The 12701-nt window shown below is 49.6% G+C and overlaps 1 protein-coding gene and 1 long non-coding RNA gene across 6 annotated transcripts; one reads left to right on the top strand and one right to left on the bottom strand.

Annotated features, from left to right (window-relative positions):
* The first annotated feature begins 99 nt into the window (after positions 1 to 99).
* LOC117975358 (uncharacterized) lies at positions 100 to 12561 on the top strand. 4 transcript variants are annotated; one of them, XR_010108793.1, is made up of 7 exons: positions 100 to 234; positions 723 to 1362; positions 2947 to 3062; positions 3552 to 4436; positions 4627 to 4753; positions 7998 to 8169; positions 12018 to 12561. It is a non-coding gene; the product is annotated as an uncharacterized LOC117975358 (long non-coding RNA). The 4 variants fall into 4 exon arrangements; XR_010108792.1 differs by having other exon boundaries at positions 102 to 234; positions 3552 to 3742; XR_008620341.2 differs by lacking the exon at positions 100 to 234 and having other exon boundaries at positions 333 to 1362.
* Positions 302 to 7991, bottom strand: CD27 (CD27 molecule). 2 transcript variants are annotated; one of them, XM_055095291.3, is made up of 7 exons: positions 6480 to 7991; positions 6151 to 6287; positions 5479 to 5566; positions 1351 to 1530; positions 1073 to 1162; positions 689 to 808; positions 302 to 435 (listed from the first exon to the last, which is right to left on the bottom strand). In XM_055095291.3, the coding sequence occupies exons 1-7, from the start codon at positions 6613 to 6615 to the stop codon at positions 311 to 313; spliced, it is 876 nt and encodes a 291-aa protein (XP_054951266.1). In that variant the 5' UTR covers positions 6616 to 7991; the 3' UTR covers positions 302 to 310. The 2 variants fall into 2 exon arrangements, with proteins under 2 accessions (XP_054951266.1, XP_003820361.1); XM_003820313.7 differs by lacking the exon at positions 5479 to 5566 and having other exon boundaries at positions 6156 to 6287.
* Positions 12562 to 12701: the final 140 nt, after the last annotated feature.

Raw genomic sequence — 12701 nt, 5'->3', positions numbered from 1 at the left:
GTCACTTTATTTTGCCCGTCTTGTAGCATGTGGGTCTTTCGCAGCAGGAAGTGTGTTTTACAACCAGAGCCCCCGCCCTCCTGCAGCGCAGGCGCAGCTGGCTGGGCTCCTGCTTCCCACTCTCCACCTCATCCATATTTGTCCTCGTCCCTGCCAGTCTCGAAAAGGCACTCTGTCACGTGTACACAGGAAAGGGCCCTGACAAGAGGATGGGACTGCAGTTGTGGCTGCCAGGTCTCACTCTCCCTTGGATGGTCGGCGGGGTGGGGGTCGAGGCCAGGGCTGTAGTGCAGCTCCCGCAGGTGCTGGCTCAGGGGGAGCAGGCCGGCTCCGGTTTTCGGTAATCCTCCTGGATGGGGATGGTGCTGCCCTCCTCCTCCCTGGGGCAGCTGTAACGACAAGGCTCTGCAGGCTCCACAGGACTTTCTCCTTTGTCTGCAGAAGGAGATCCGATGAGTCTTGGCCAGCAGTGGGGGCAGGGGGAGACGGGAGAAGGAGATGGGTAGAGGCGGGTGCGCTTGGGGGAGGGGTGTCAGGAGCACGCCAGCTAAGGGGAGAGAAGGGGTAGGACCAAGGCTGGTGAAGTGGAGCTGGTGGGTTTCAGTGAGATTCCAGGCGTGGGCAGTGGAGTTGAGCCAGTGGGGTGTGGTGCAAGGGCAGGACCGGAGACCTGTGTTCTGTCTCTTACTTGATCTATATTTCCTTCGTTGATGGAGGAACAGGGCCCCGGCCAGGGTGAAAACAAGGAACATTCCAGAGAAGATCACAAGGATGCGAATAAAATCGGAGCTGCACAGGGATCTTTGGGCTGTAATAGGAGGGGACACACAGGGGTTAGGGGAGGGTCTAGCCCTTGGCTCCCTCAGCCCAGCCCTCCTGTCACCTTGCCTCTCCCCTTTCCCCCACCTTATTCTATCCCACCCGCCACCGTTGGCCAACTCCTCTCCTAAACAGTGGACTCTGCTTTTTCCCCTCCTTTTATCCCTAATCCTAGGAGCTTTCTGTCTGGCTTCCCTCCTGGCCCCTCATGTATGCATTCTCTCTAGCGGTGGGGATTAAGGAGAAAACTCACGTGGCCAGTGGGTAGAGAGAGTCCGGGCAGGCAGCTGCCTGAAGTCAGCCAGAGTCTGCATGTGCCCAGCTGTCCTGGCCTCCAGCATCTCTGGAAAAACAGAGACAGAATGAGTAGCAGCAGGGAACCCCATAGGGCACATCTGAAGGCCTGAGAGGTGCTGGATGGGATGGGAAGGCAGAAACAGGCTGACCTTATCTAGTGGTAGGAGTGGGGAGTACTGGTTGGGGTATCACCGCTACCCCACGTGATGGCACAGAGAGTTGCCTGGAACTTACCACTGACATAAGGTAAGTGGGTGGGCTGAGGGTGTGGGCTCAGGGCCTGAGATGACCGAGCGGTCAGCGAAGGGTTTGGAAGAGGATCACACTCGGTGCACTCCTTGTCCCTGCACTGCCAGCCATTGCGACAGGCACACTCAGCATTGGCAGTGATGGTGCAGTTGCGAACGAGAAGACCTGGGGGAAGAGAGGACCAGGGAGCATAGGACACTCAGACCTGTGGAGACCTTCAAGGTCCACTTGCTTCATCCCCCAACCCCCATCCCAGGCCCACCTCTAGGGACGTGCTTCCCTTTCTATTCCCACCCCTGCAAAGGCCTGCCCTTTGCTCACAGTCCCCCAATGCCTTTGCCATTATTATTGTTATTAAAGAAGAAAGTTGGACATTTCAGAAGGAAGATTCATGGGTTCAGATATAGAAACCATGAAAAGTAGAAAGAGCTTATATGACTTTCTCTTGTACTCCCTGATACATTTTTTATTTTTTATTTATTTTTTTGAGATGGAGTCTTGCTCTTGTTGCCGAGGCTGGAGTGCAATGGCGTGACCTTGGCTCATTGCAACCTCTGCCTCCCGGGTTCAAGCAATTCTCCTGCCTCAGCCTCCCGAGTAGCTGGGATTACAGGTGCCCGTCACCACACCTGGCTAATTTTTTGTATTTTTAGTAGCAACGGAGTTTTACTGTATTGGCCAGGCTGGTATTAAACTCCTGACCTCAGGTGATGCACCAGCCTCAGCCTCCCAAAGTGTTGGGATTACAGGCGTGAGCCACTGTGCTCGGCCCCAATACTTTAATAACTTTTAATTAAAGTATAATATACGTACAGAGAGGCACGCATGATTGTAAAGCTTAAGAATTTGTACAAATTTGGCTCACAGGGATAACCAGCAGCAGATCAACAAATAGAAAATAGCCGGGTGAGGCAGGGAATTGCTTGAACCCGGGAGGTGGAAGTTGCAGTGAGCCGAGATCACGCCACTGCACTCCAGCCTGGGTAACAGAGTGAAACTCCATCTCAAAAAAAAAAAAAAAAAAGAAAAGAAAGAAAGAAAATAGCCAGGTGCAGTGGCTTACGCCTGTAATCCCAGCACTTTGGGAGGTTGAGGTGGGTGGATTGCTTGAGCTCAGGAGTTTGAGACCAGCCTGACCAACATGGTGAAACCCCGTCTCTACAAAAAATACAAAAATTAGCTGGGCGTGGTGGTGCACACCTGTAGGCCCAGCTACTGGGGAGGCTGAGGTGGGAGGATCGCTTGAGCCCGGGAGGTGGAGGTTACAGTGAGCTGAGATCATGATACTGCGCTCCAGCCTGGGTGACAGAGTGAGATCCTGTCTCAAACACCACCAACAAAAAACAAAACAAAGTATATTAGGGATTCCCAGGGGCTGGGGCTGGGGCTGGGGTTGGTTGGGGGGAGGAAATGGGGAGTCATTGCTAAGGGGTACAGGTTTCTCTGGGGTAACGAAAATGTTATAGAATTAGATAGTGTTGATGGCTGCACAACCTGTGGATACACTAAAATAAATAAATAATAAATAGTTACTTGATTACAGTTACTTAGCCTTTATTTTGTTTGTTTGTTTTTTGACAGTCTTGCTTTGTCGCCCAGGTTGGAGTGCAGTGGCACGATCTTGGCTCACTGCAACCTCCGCCTCCTGAGTTCAAGTGATTCTCCTGCCTCAGCCTCCCTAGTAGCTGGGATTACAGGTGTGTGCCACCACACCTGGCTAATTTTTTGTATTTTTAGTAGAGATGGGGTTTCACTGTATTAGCCAGGATGGTCTCAATCTCCTGACCTCGTGATCCGCCCGCCTTGGCCTCCCAAAGTGCTGGGATTATAGGCGTGAGAATTTGCCTTTAAAATATACATTTTGCTCAAGTGTAGGGGTCCGATGCTGGGTGGCTGGGTGTTAATTATCCTGGGGGCGGGGGTGGTAGGGCACTAGCTGGGCTGGGCTGGGCTCGCTGGTGACTGGTTTGAGAGGAGGGTGATTCAGAGGAAGGCAGTGACACCCAGATGTGGGACAGGCTGCAAGGAAGCCTGGTGGGCCTTAGGGCAGACACTTGTGGGGACCCGGGGAGTCCTAGGTGCCCTGACAGGTGGAAGAGGGGTGCAGAAAGGGAGGATGTCAAAGAGAGAATGTCAAAGGTCATAACCAAACCTAACAATTTTCTTCTACTTATGCCTTTTGTCAGGACAAGGAGAGGGACAAATTCCTTCTTGGCATCCTTATGGCCCTGTGACCTGCTAATGAATGCTGACTCTGAGTTGCTACTAGAATTTGGTTTCCTTGTGGCTTCCCAGGAATTGTGAGCCATGTTGGATAAGGACCTGCAAGGGAAGAATGAGGAAGCCTGGGACAGTGCAGGAGGGGAGAGCACTGGTGGTAGGGAGGAGTGATGACTAAGGGTCTCCACCAAAAGGGAAATGGAGGGGTTAAAGAAGCTGCTGGGGGGGGGGTTCAAAACAATGTGTTCTCACTCGTAGGTGGGAATTGAACAATGAGAACACTTGGACACAGGAAGGGGAACATCACACACTGGGGCCTGTCGCCTGTCGTGGGGTGTGGGGATGGGGGAGGGATAGCATTAGGAGATATACCTAATGTAAATGATGAGTTAATGGGTGCAGCACACCAACATGGCACATGTATACATATGTAACAAACCTGCACATTGTGTACATGTACCCTAGAACTTAAAGTATAATTAAAAAACAAAACAAAACAAAACAAAAACAATGAGGTGCTATTGTTTTAGTGGTGAGTATCCGGAGACCTGGGAGTTCTATTTACCAGGTATAACCTGGGCTCAAAATTCCAGGCTGACTTCAGGCATGTCCTCATCTCACAGATGCCAGCACTAAGGCCCAGAGAGGGCCGAGCTCATTCAGCCCACCCATCTTCTCACCCCTGGCTGCATTTCCCGGGGGTCCTTCTGCAGCCAGGTGCTGCTGCGGTACTTTGGGATCTGTTGGCTGAGCTCCCAGAGAAGGGTCATGGATTGGGCTAGTTTGGAACAAGTGAAGGGACTGAAGATGGGCTCAGTATGGGGCGAAGACCTTCAGGAAGTGTCTGCAGAGTGAGTAGGGGGGTTTTGACTAGGAAAAGTTCCAACCCTGTAGGGGCTGCTGCCAAGAGAAAAGCATCTATTACAGTTACATTTTTAAGTTAAGTAGACTGAAGAATATTTCTTGTGTATTAAAGATGTTCCTTTTTGGTTGATTTGCAATGGAAAAGCTTTTGTTTTCTTTTTTTTTTTTTGGAAACAGGGTCTCACTCTGCTCACTCTGTCTCCCAAGCTGGAGTGCAGTGGTACAGTCACGGCTCACTGCAGCCTCCACTTCCTGGACTCAAGTGATCTTCTCACTTCAGCCTTCTGAGTAGCTGGGACTATAGGTTCGTGCCACCACGCCTGGCTAACTTTTTGCATTTTTAGTAGAGACAGGGTTTTGCCATGTTGCCCAGGGTGTTCTTAAACTCCTGGGCTCAAGGGATCCGCCTGCCTTGGCCTCCTAAAGTGCTGGGATTACAAGTGTGAGCCACTGCTCTGGCTTTTTGTGTGTGTGTGTGTGTGTGTGTGTGTGTGTGACAAAGGGTTTTGCTCTGTTACCCAGGCTGGAGTGCAGTGGTGTGAGCAGCCTGGACCTCCTGGGCTCAAGTGATCTTCCCATCTCAGCCTCCCAAGTAGCTGGGACTGCAGGTGCACTACCATGACCAGCCAATTTTTTTAGAGACAAGGTCTCACTATGTTGCCCAGCTGGTCTCAAGCTCCTGGGCTCAAGTCTCTACAAAATATGCAAATACCCTTCTGCCTTGGCCTCCCAAGTGCTGGGATTATAGGCATGAGCCACCACATCTGGTGTTGGTTTTTGTTTTTGTTTTTACGGGACCAGGCACTGTAGCTCACACCTGTAATCCTGGCACTTTCGGAGGCTGAGACAAGAAGATTGCTTGAGCCCAGGAGTTCAAGGCTGTGGGGAGCTATGATTGCACCACTGCACTCCAGCCTGGGTGACAGAGCTAGACCTTGTCTCTAAACTAAACAAAACAAAACCCAGTACCAAGAGACCCAGTGACACCAAACACATTTTGCAAGTAGGTAGTTTAATAGTTACAGTTACCTAGTTCTAAAAAGTGTCTTGCTAGAGAACATTTGTTCAAAGGGGCCGCTTTAAAGCCTGCTATTCTAGTGTATACTGGCCGTAGTTTCTGAAATTGTAGCGAAGATGGAGAAATAATAACAGCATTCATAAGCACAACTGCAGATATTATACTTCTTAGTTTAAAAAAAAACTTTTTTTTTGGAACTATAAAATAAAAACACAGGCTACATACATACTCATTTTCTCAAATTGGCTTTTGTGCAAAAAAAGGTCGTTACCTATTGGGTTGTTTTGTTATTTCCTTAGAAAGATGTATTCCAAATTCCCAATGGCCAACCTACACATGTGCACTCTGGGAACACAGTCAGTTTATTGGTTGGGGGTTGCTTGCCCGAAATCTGGGGTCGTAGAGCCACTTCTCTCATTTTATTGTCTTGATCCTATCCATAGACCCATTCTCACCAATCCCTCAAATTCTATTTATCCCTTTCCTGAAATACTAGATGTCTGCCCATGTTAATTCATGCCCCACCTAGGGTGCCCCATTTCCCAGCATTGGCTCCACTTGCTGTGAGCCTTGAAGAAGGCCAAAGCTTTGGCCCCCTCATCCTCCTTGCACCCCCAAACCCGTCACCAGCCTTGCTCCCCCAAATGCTTGTCCAGTGTCCCCACCTACACACCCTTGCCCACCTCACCAGAGTTACAGTGCCGACAGCTCTCACAGTGGGGCCGGGTGTGGTGGTCGGGAGAGAAGGAGACCCCCGGTATGCAAGGATCACACTGAGCAGCCTTTCTGTGCTGGTCACAGTCCTTCACGAGGAATGTTCCTGGGAGGAGAGGGTAAGGGATCAAGGCCTGAGAAGGGCTGGTTCTCTGCCCTCTTCAAGGTGGTGCCTCCCCACAGCTGCAGGATTTCCCTCCTTGCTTGAGCTCAGTCTCACCCTGCGCCTATTTACTGTATTAACCCCAGTCCTCTCTCTTTCGCCACTCACCTGGCCCTTACCAAGGCCCCCTCTTACCTGGCTCACACATCTGGCAGCACAGCTTTCCCTGAGCCCAGTAGTGCCTCTCTGGGCAGCTCTTGGGGGCTGGAGTAGCTGAGAGCCCCACCAGGGTCCCCAGAACGCACAGCCACCAGGGATGTGGCCGTGCCATGGTCCCTGCCCAGGGAGCTCCTTTCTGTGCCCAGTTGCTGATGCTGGCCTCTGGAGTTAGCACCTCCAAGCTGGGCGCTGCTGTCTCTTCTTTGCACCCCCTGGGCAGTGGCTGCTTCAGGTGGCAAGCCAACCTTTGAAGGCAGAATCTCTATTGTGGCTGTTTTTTTTTTCTCTCTCATAGCAGCAACCTCCACCCCCTTCCCCTTCCGTGTGCTGGGGAGAGTATTAAAGAGCAAACTCTGTCAGACCTGCTGCTCTTCAAACATGCTTCCTCCAACACATGAGCCTTCCTTAGTTTCCGCCTCTCCTGCTCATGAAGCATGTAGCCCACTGACTCCTGCTTCTTTGACAAAAAGGTGATGGACACACAGTCGCTCACCCCTCCTATTCATGCACTTGCGCACAAAGGTGCCCACGTTACCCCCCCACCACCACCCACCCCCCCCGTCCACAGTTTACAAACGAATTCGCACGTCTCCTGTCTCCCATACCTGCATCCCTCCTTTCACAGACAACAGTTGAAAGAAGGAAGGAGAACCAGAATTCAGCACAGATCCACAAGCTCTTATCTGAAACTTTGGGGGTCAGATAAGTTTTGGAATTCAGAATTTTTCAGGTTTATACAGAAACTAGCACCACAAAACACCCTTGGGGAGTTGGGGTAGTCTCATAATCAAACGCAACATTTCTGCAGCAAAACTATTGAATATTTACACCAACTGGGAAGAAGCTTAAATAGCCTTGTCTCAACTGAGGTCTGGTTTGATGGCCAAACGAGTTTGCTACAGAATGCTCAGAATTGCAAGCAAGGGGCGTAGAGCTGCCTCTCTTCTGTCACACTCTGACAGATCACCTATGCTCTCCTTTAATCCTCATGTCAGTCTCTGATGTGGGTGCCACCTACTGCCCACATGGCCTTCCCTCTCAGACCCTTGCTCACTCCTCTCTTTTGTGCCATCTTTATCCTCCCCTTCCCACCTCTGGCTGTGTCAGTCACTGGTGTCCTGGATCACCTGGAGCATCTTCTCTCCTAGCCTTGGGCGCTTGGGATTAAACGTAGCTTCCTACGGGGCTCATCTCTTTTTTATTTTCCCAGTTCTCCCAGCAAGACTGATTTTGGGATATTGGAAACAGCTAGACTTTTCCCTCTTTGAGTCATGGGGACACACACGGGTCAACAGCCTCCTCCACTCTTTCCTCAGCAACCGATATGTGGAGTGGCTTATTTCCCCAGGAAGTTTTTAATTCAGGGGCTTTGCCGTTGTTTCCACACTGTTCATAAATGTCACACTGCTGTGGTCACACCTGTCAGATCTGTTCTCTATCTCACTCTGTAGTTTCCTTTCTCCTCATTTTCTCCATTCTCTTGTCTTTTCCCAGCCCCCTCTGCAGCTCTTCATGGGGGTCCACTCAAGTCAGAAGCCACATCTGGGTGTGATTCAGAGAGCTGTTTATGCAAAACTACCCTTGTCACCATCAGGCAAGGCACCTGAATTCCCACCGCAGAGAGTGCTGTGGCCCTGAGGACTTTTCTGTCACCAGCCATTTCCAGGTTGTGGTAAATGTCTTCACTGCAGGCATGGGGCAGTGGGGTGGCTAGCTGACAGCAGGCCCTGGGAGGATGGATGAGACCCTCAGAAGAATCATGAGGAACTGGGGACCTTTAGGAAGAAACTTGTCGAACAGGGACTTGGAGTTCGCTGAGCCTAGCAACCTTGAACCGACTGGGAACTGCTCACTAGCCTAAGGCTGCTGTCCTCTGGGCCAAAGCCCATCTCCTCTTTTCTACATATCACTTCTCCAGGGGGTCAGAGCAGGAGCAGGGTCTGCCTGGCTTTCCTGGAGGGCCTCGGCCAAGAGGAGGAAAGCCAGGTTTCTGGACGTTTTTCTTTCCTAGGCAAATAGAATGAGCTCATCTCCAGCACTCTTTGCATCCACTTCTGGTGAGCCTTCCCCATCCTAGGCTGGCTCCCTGGACGGGACCTTCCTTTTTTTTTTTTTTTTCCTCCCTCCATTTCACTCTGTCACCCAGGCTGGAGTGCAATGATGCAATCTCAGCTCACTGCAACCTCTGTCTCCCAGGCTCAAGCCATTCTCACGCCTCAGCCTCCCGAGTAACTGGGATGACAGGTGCGTGCCACCACGCTCAGCTAATTTTTGTATTTTTAGTAGAGATGGAGTTTTGCCACGTTGGTCAGGCTGGCCTCAAGTTGATCCGCCCACCTTGGCTGCGATTACAGGGGAGAGCCACCGTGCCCAGCTTATTTTTTGTATTTTTAGTAGAGATGGGGTTTTGTCATGTTGGCCAGGCTGGACCAGAACACCTAGCCTCAGGTGATCTGCCTGCCTCGGCCTCCCAAAGTGCAAGGATTACAGGCACGAGCCACCATGCCTGGCTGGGCCCTTCCTTTTGTCTAGAGGCCCTGGGATGCAGCCTGACATCTTCCTTGAAATCTCACACAACCACTTTCTCTTTTGGGGTCAGCCTCTCCCCCATGCCTGGCTGGGGCATAAAAACATATGGTATTTTCTCAACAGCTCCCTGCTTTTCTTTCCTTTCCAGAAACAGGCCCACAGCAGCCCTTCTTGAGAACTCTGCGGACTCTCATGACTTTTTTTGGTTCTTTTTTTTTTTTTTTTTTTTTTGAGACAGGGTCTGTCACTGTTGCCCAGGCTGGAGTGCAGTGGCATGATCTCAGCTCACTGCAACCTTTGCCTCCCAGGTTCAAGCGATTCTTATACATCAGCCTCCCAAGTAGCTGGGATTATAGGTACCGGCCACCATACCCGGCTAATTTTTTGTATTTTTAGTAGAGACGGGATTTCACTATGTTGGCCAGGCTGGTCTCAAACTCCTGGCCTCAAGTGATCCGCCCTCCTCGGCCTCCCAAAGTGTTGGGATTACAAGCGTGAGCCACTGTGCCCGGCCTCTCATGACTTTTGAGAGGGCCTGACCAACCCTCCACCTGGCCCAGTGACTGTAGCCTAGATGTCAGCCAGGGGCACCCTGCTCCTTAAAATCTAGATAAGATGCTCCTTGCTTCCCACTCAGGGCAAGTCCTGGGCAGGCTGTCCACCTGCATGAGTTCCAGTAGGTTGGGTGTTCTTGTGGCCGCCTCTGGCTCTGATTTCTCTTTCAGCTGAAGTCTTGTTCTTGCCTCCGTGTCTCCTGTCTGTTCCCTTACCTGTACCCTGCCTCAGGCCCAAATTGTCGGACACAAGACTTGCTTAAAGTTTCCTCTAAACCAGCTCTAAACAGAAGGCTGTTAGGTGTGGCAGACTTTGTCTTTTTTCTCCAATTTTTATGAATCGATAACCTGTTAAAGCGCCCAGCAGGACCAGTCTCTGCGAGACCTTTCCTTAGGAGGAAATTCTGTTACAGGACAAAGATGTCCGCAATCACTGTTCCTGACTTAGGCTCCTGAGTCTCATCACCTGCAGCTCTGAGTTTGTCTGGCCTTCTTTGTCCCCTGCTCCCCATTGCTTCCTCCCCGACGACCACCACCAGCACTGCTGCCCCCACCACCTTAAAGCCTCCTTCCCAGCAAGGCTTTGAGAGGCCACCTGGTCAGGACAGTGAGTTAAGCTCATTCATGAGGTTCTGGGTCCTCGCAGCTCTGTAATTTTCATTTCTGCACCTCCCCAGTCTGGGTGACACAGGAGACTGACCAACTATGGGTATTTCCAGCCTCTGCCCACTCCTCAGAAGCCCAGCACAGCTCCCAGTGTCTCCTAGCACATAAGGCACTGGCTAAACATTGGACGGTCCAGCTTAGCTTTGTGCCGTAGCGGCTCTGTCCACAATTATAAAATGGAAACGTCAGAGGGCTCAAGGCCCCTTAGACCTCCTCATTCATTTGACAAGCGTTTTTTGCACATCCATTTTGTGTTAGGAACCAGCTCAGTAATGGGGCACAAAGATGAAAAACAAACAGACAAATATGTGGTTTCTGCCCTGACGAGTTGACACACCAGTGTGAGAGTCAGACATCGATCATATAATCTCAAAGACAAATGTAAAATTGGCCAGGTGAGGCGGCTCACACCTGGAATCCCAGTCACGTTGGGAGGCTGAGGCGGAAGGATTGCTTGAGCCCAGGAGTTTAAGACCAGCCTGGGCAACAGAGTGACACCCCGTCTCTACACATAATAAAAATAAATTAACTGGGTGTGGTGGCACGTGCCTGTGGTCCCAGCCACTCGGAAGGCTGAGGTGGGAGGATCACTTGAGCCCAGGGGGTCGAGGTGGCAGTGAGCCATGATCATGCCAGTGCACTCAAGCCTGGGAGATAGAGCAAGACCTAATCTCACAAAACCCAAAAAACAAAACAAAATTAAAATTAGTTACTAATGGTCATTATTGCTATGAAGGAGAGAGTTGGGGTGCAATATAGGTGTCTATACCCCTAATAGGGGGATTTAAGGGGTAGGGAGTGCCTCATCCAGGAAGCAAAGTTTAACCGAGATATGTGGGATCTGGCAGCTCTCCACCTACGTGACAATTATTACTTCCCTTGGTTTCTGTGACACGATTCTATTTTCCTTGCTTTGACCACTTGGTTTTTAAGTGCTATTTTTTATTTTTTTATATACAGATTATATACAATAGGGATAATCTGTTCCTTGAAAGCCTGGTAGAACTTGATTTGCTTGTGTGTAGCTGTTTCACTGTTATTATTATTATTTTTAGGCTGTCTTGCTCTGTTGCCCAGGCTGGAGTGCAGTGGCATGATCTTGGCTCACTGCAACCTCCTCCTCCTGAGGTCAAGTGATTCTCCTGCCTCAGCCTCCTGAGTAGCTGGGATTACAGGTGTGCGCCACCACACCTGGCTAATTTTGTATTGTTAGTAGAGACGTGGTTTCACCATGTTGGTCAGGCTGGTCTCGAACTCTTGAGCTCAAGTGATCCACCCACCTTGGCCTCTCAAAGTGCTGGGATTACAGGTGTGAGCCACTGCACCCGGCATACTTTGCCATTCTTTTTCTAATGTATTGGATGCTTAATTAATTTAGAAATTTCTTATTTTCTAATATATGCATTTAAGGCTATAAACTTCCCTTGAAGATCTACTTTAGCTACATCTCATCAGCTTTGCTATATTGTTTTTTTCATTATTGTTGATTTGCTTTTCCCGTTATTATTTATTTTTACCTATATTTCATTTATAAATGCATTACAAATTTTCCAGATCTGTGGGGCTTAACTTTTTGTTGTTTATTATTTTAATTTTAAATTTATTGTGGCCCGAGCACTCTGTCTGTGTAGCATGGCAGGCAGCACGTTGGTCCCCCGAGGACATCTGCGCCCCTGAACTGCATGTTAATATGGCAAAGGGGAGTTAAGGCTGCAGATGGAATCAAGGTTGGCCTTGCAATGGGTGATTATTCTGCATTATCCAGGTAGACCCAGTGTAATCACAAGCATCCTTGTAAGTGGCAAAGAGGCAGAGGAGACAGCGCCAGAGAGGCAGCTGCATGAGAAGGATCAAGATGTTGCTGACTTTGAAGTTGGAAGAAGAAGGCCATGAGCCTCAGTATGTGGGCGGCTTCTAGAAGCTGGAAGGGGCAAGGAGATGGATTTGACCCTTCAGCCTCCAGGGGCAGCTGTACCTGCCATCACTGATTGTAGCCTGGTGAGGCCTGTTTTAGACTTCTGACCTGTAGAGCTGTAACATAATACATTTGGGTTGTTTTCAACCACTAAGTTTGTGGTAATTTGTTGTAGCAGCTGTAGAAAATGAATACATATGAATCCTCTGGCATTTGTTTGAGATTTGCTCTATGGCCTAGTATGTGGTTGTAAATGTTCCATCTGTGCCTGAAAAAATGTATATTTCTAATTCAGTAGTCTCTGCTTTTTTTTTATTTTGTACCCCATCAATAAAATGATTTTCAGCATGTATCCCCAAATAAACAATATTTTATTTATTGATTGATCGATAAACAGACATGTTTAATGATAGCTTGCTTTTCACAGAGATGACTTCAGAGACTTCTAATCTATAATCCAGGAGTATATAACCATGCAGCACAGACCAATTAGCCACATGTAAAATAAACTAGATTCTTACCACAACTACCCTG

This window comes from Pan paniscus, chromosome 10 (genome assembly GCF_029289425.2).
Source record: "Pan paniscus chromosome 10, NHGRI_mPanPan1-v2.0_pri, whole genome shotgun sequence".
Classification (NCBI taxonomy): Eukaryota; Metazoa; Chordata; class Mammalia; order Primates; family Hominidae; genus Pan; species Pan paniscus.
This window is presented reverse-complemented; position numbering and strand designations above follow the sequence as displayed.

Bases quoted from the DNA above. Each gene is read 5' to 3' on its own strand.
- CD27 (XM_055095291.3), bottom strand. From the start codon at position 6,615: ATGGCACGGCCACATCCCTGGTGGCTGTGCGTTCTGGGGACCCTGGTG. The intron at 6,288-6,479 runs GTAAGAGGGGGC...CTCTCCTCCCAG, and splicing joins CTGCCAGATGTGTGAGCCAG to GAACATTCCTCGTGAAGGAC. The intron at 809-1,072 runs GTGAGTTTTCTC...CTCCTATTACAG, and splicing joins TCTCTCTACCCACTGGCCAC to CCCAAAGATCCCTGTGCAGC.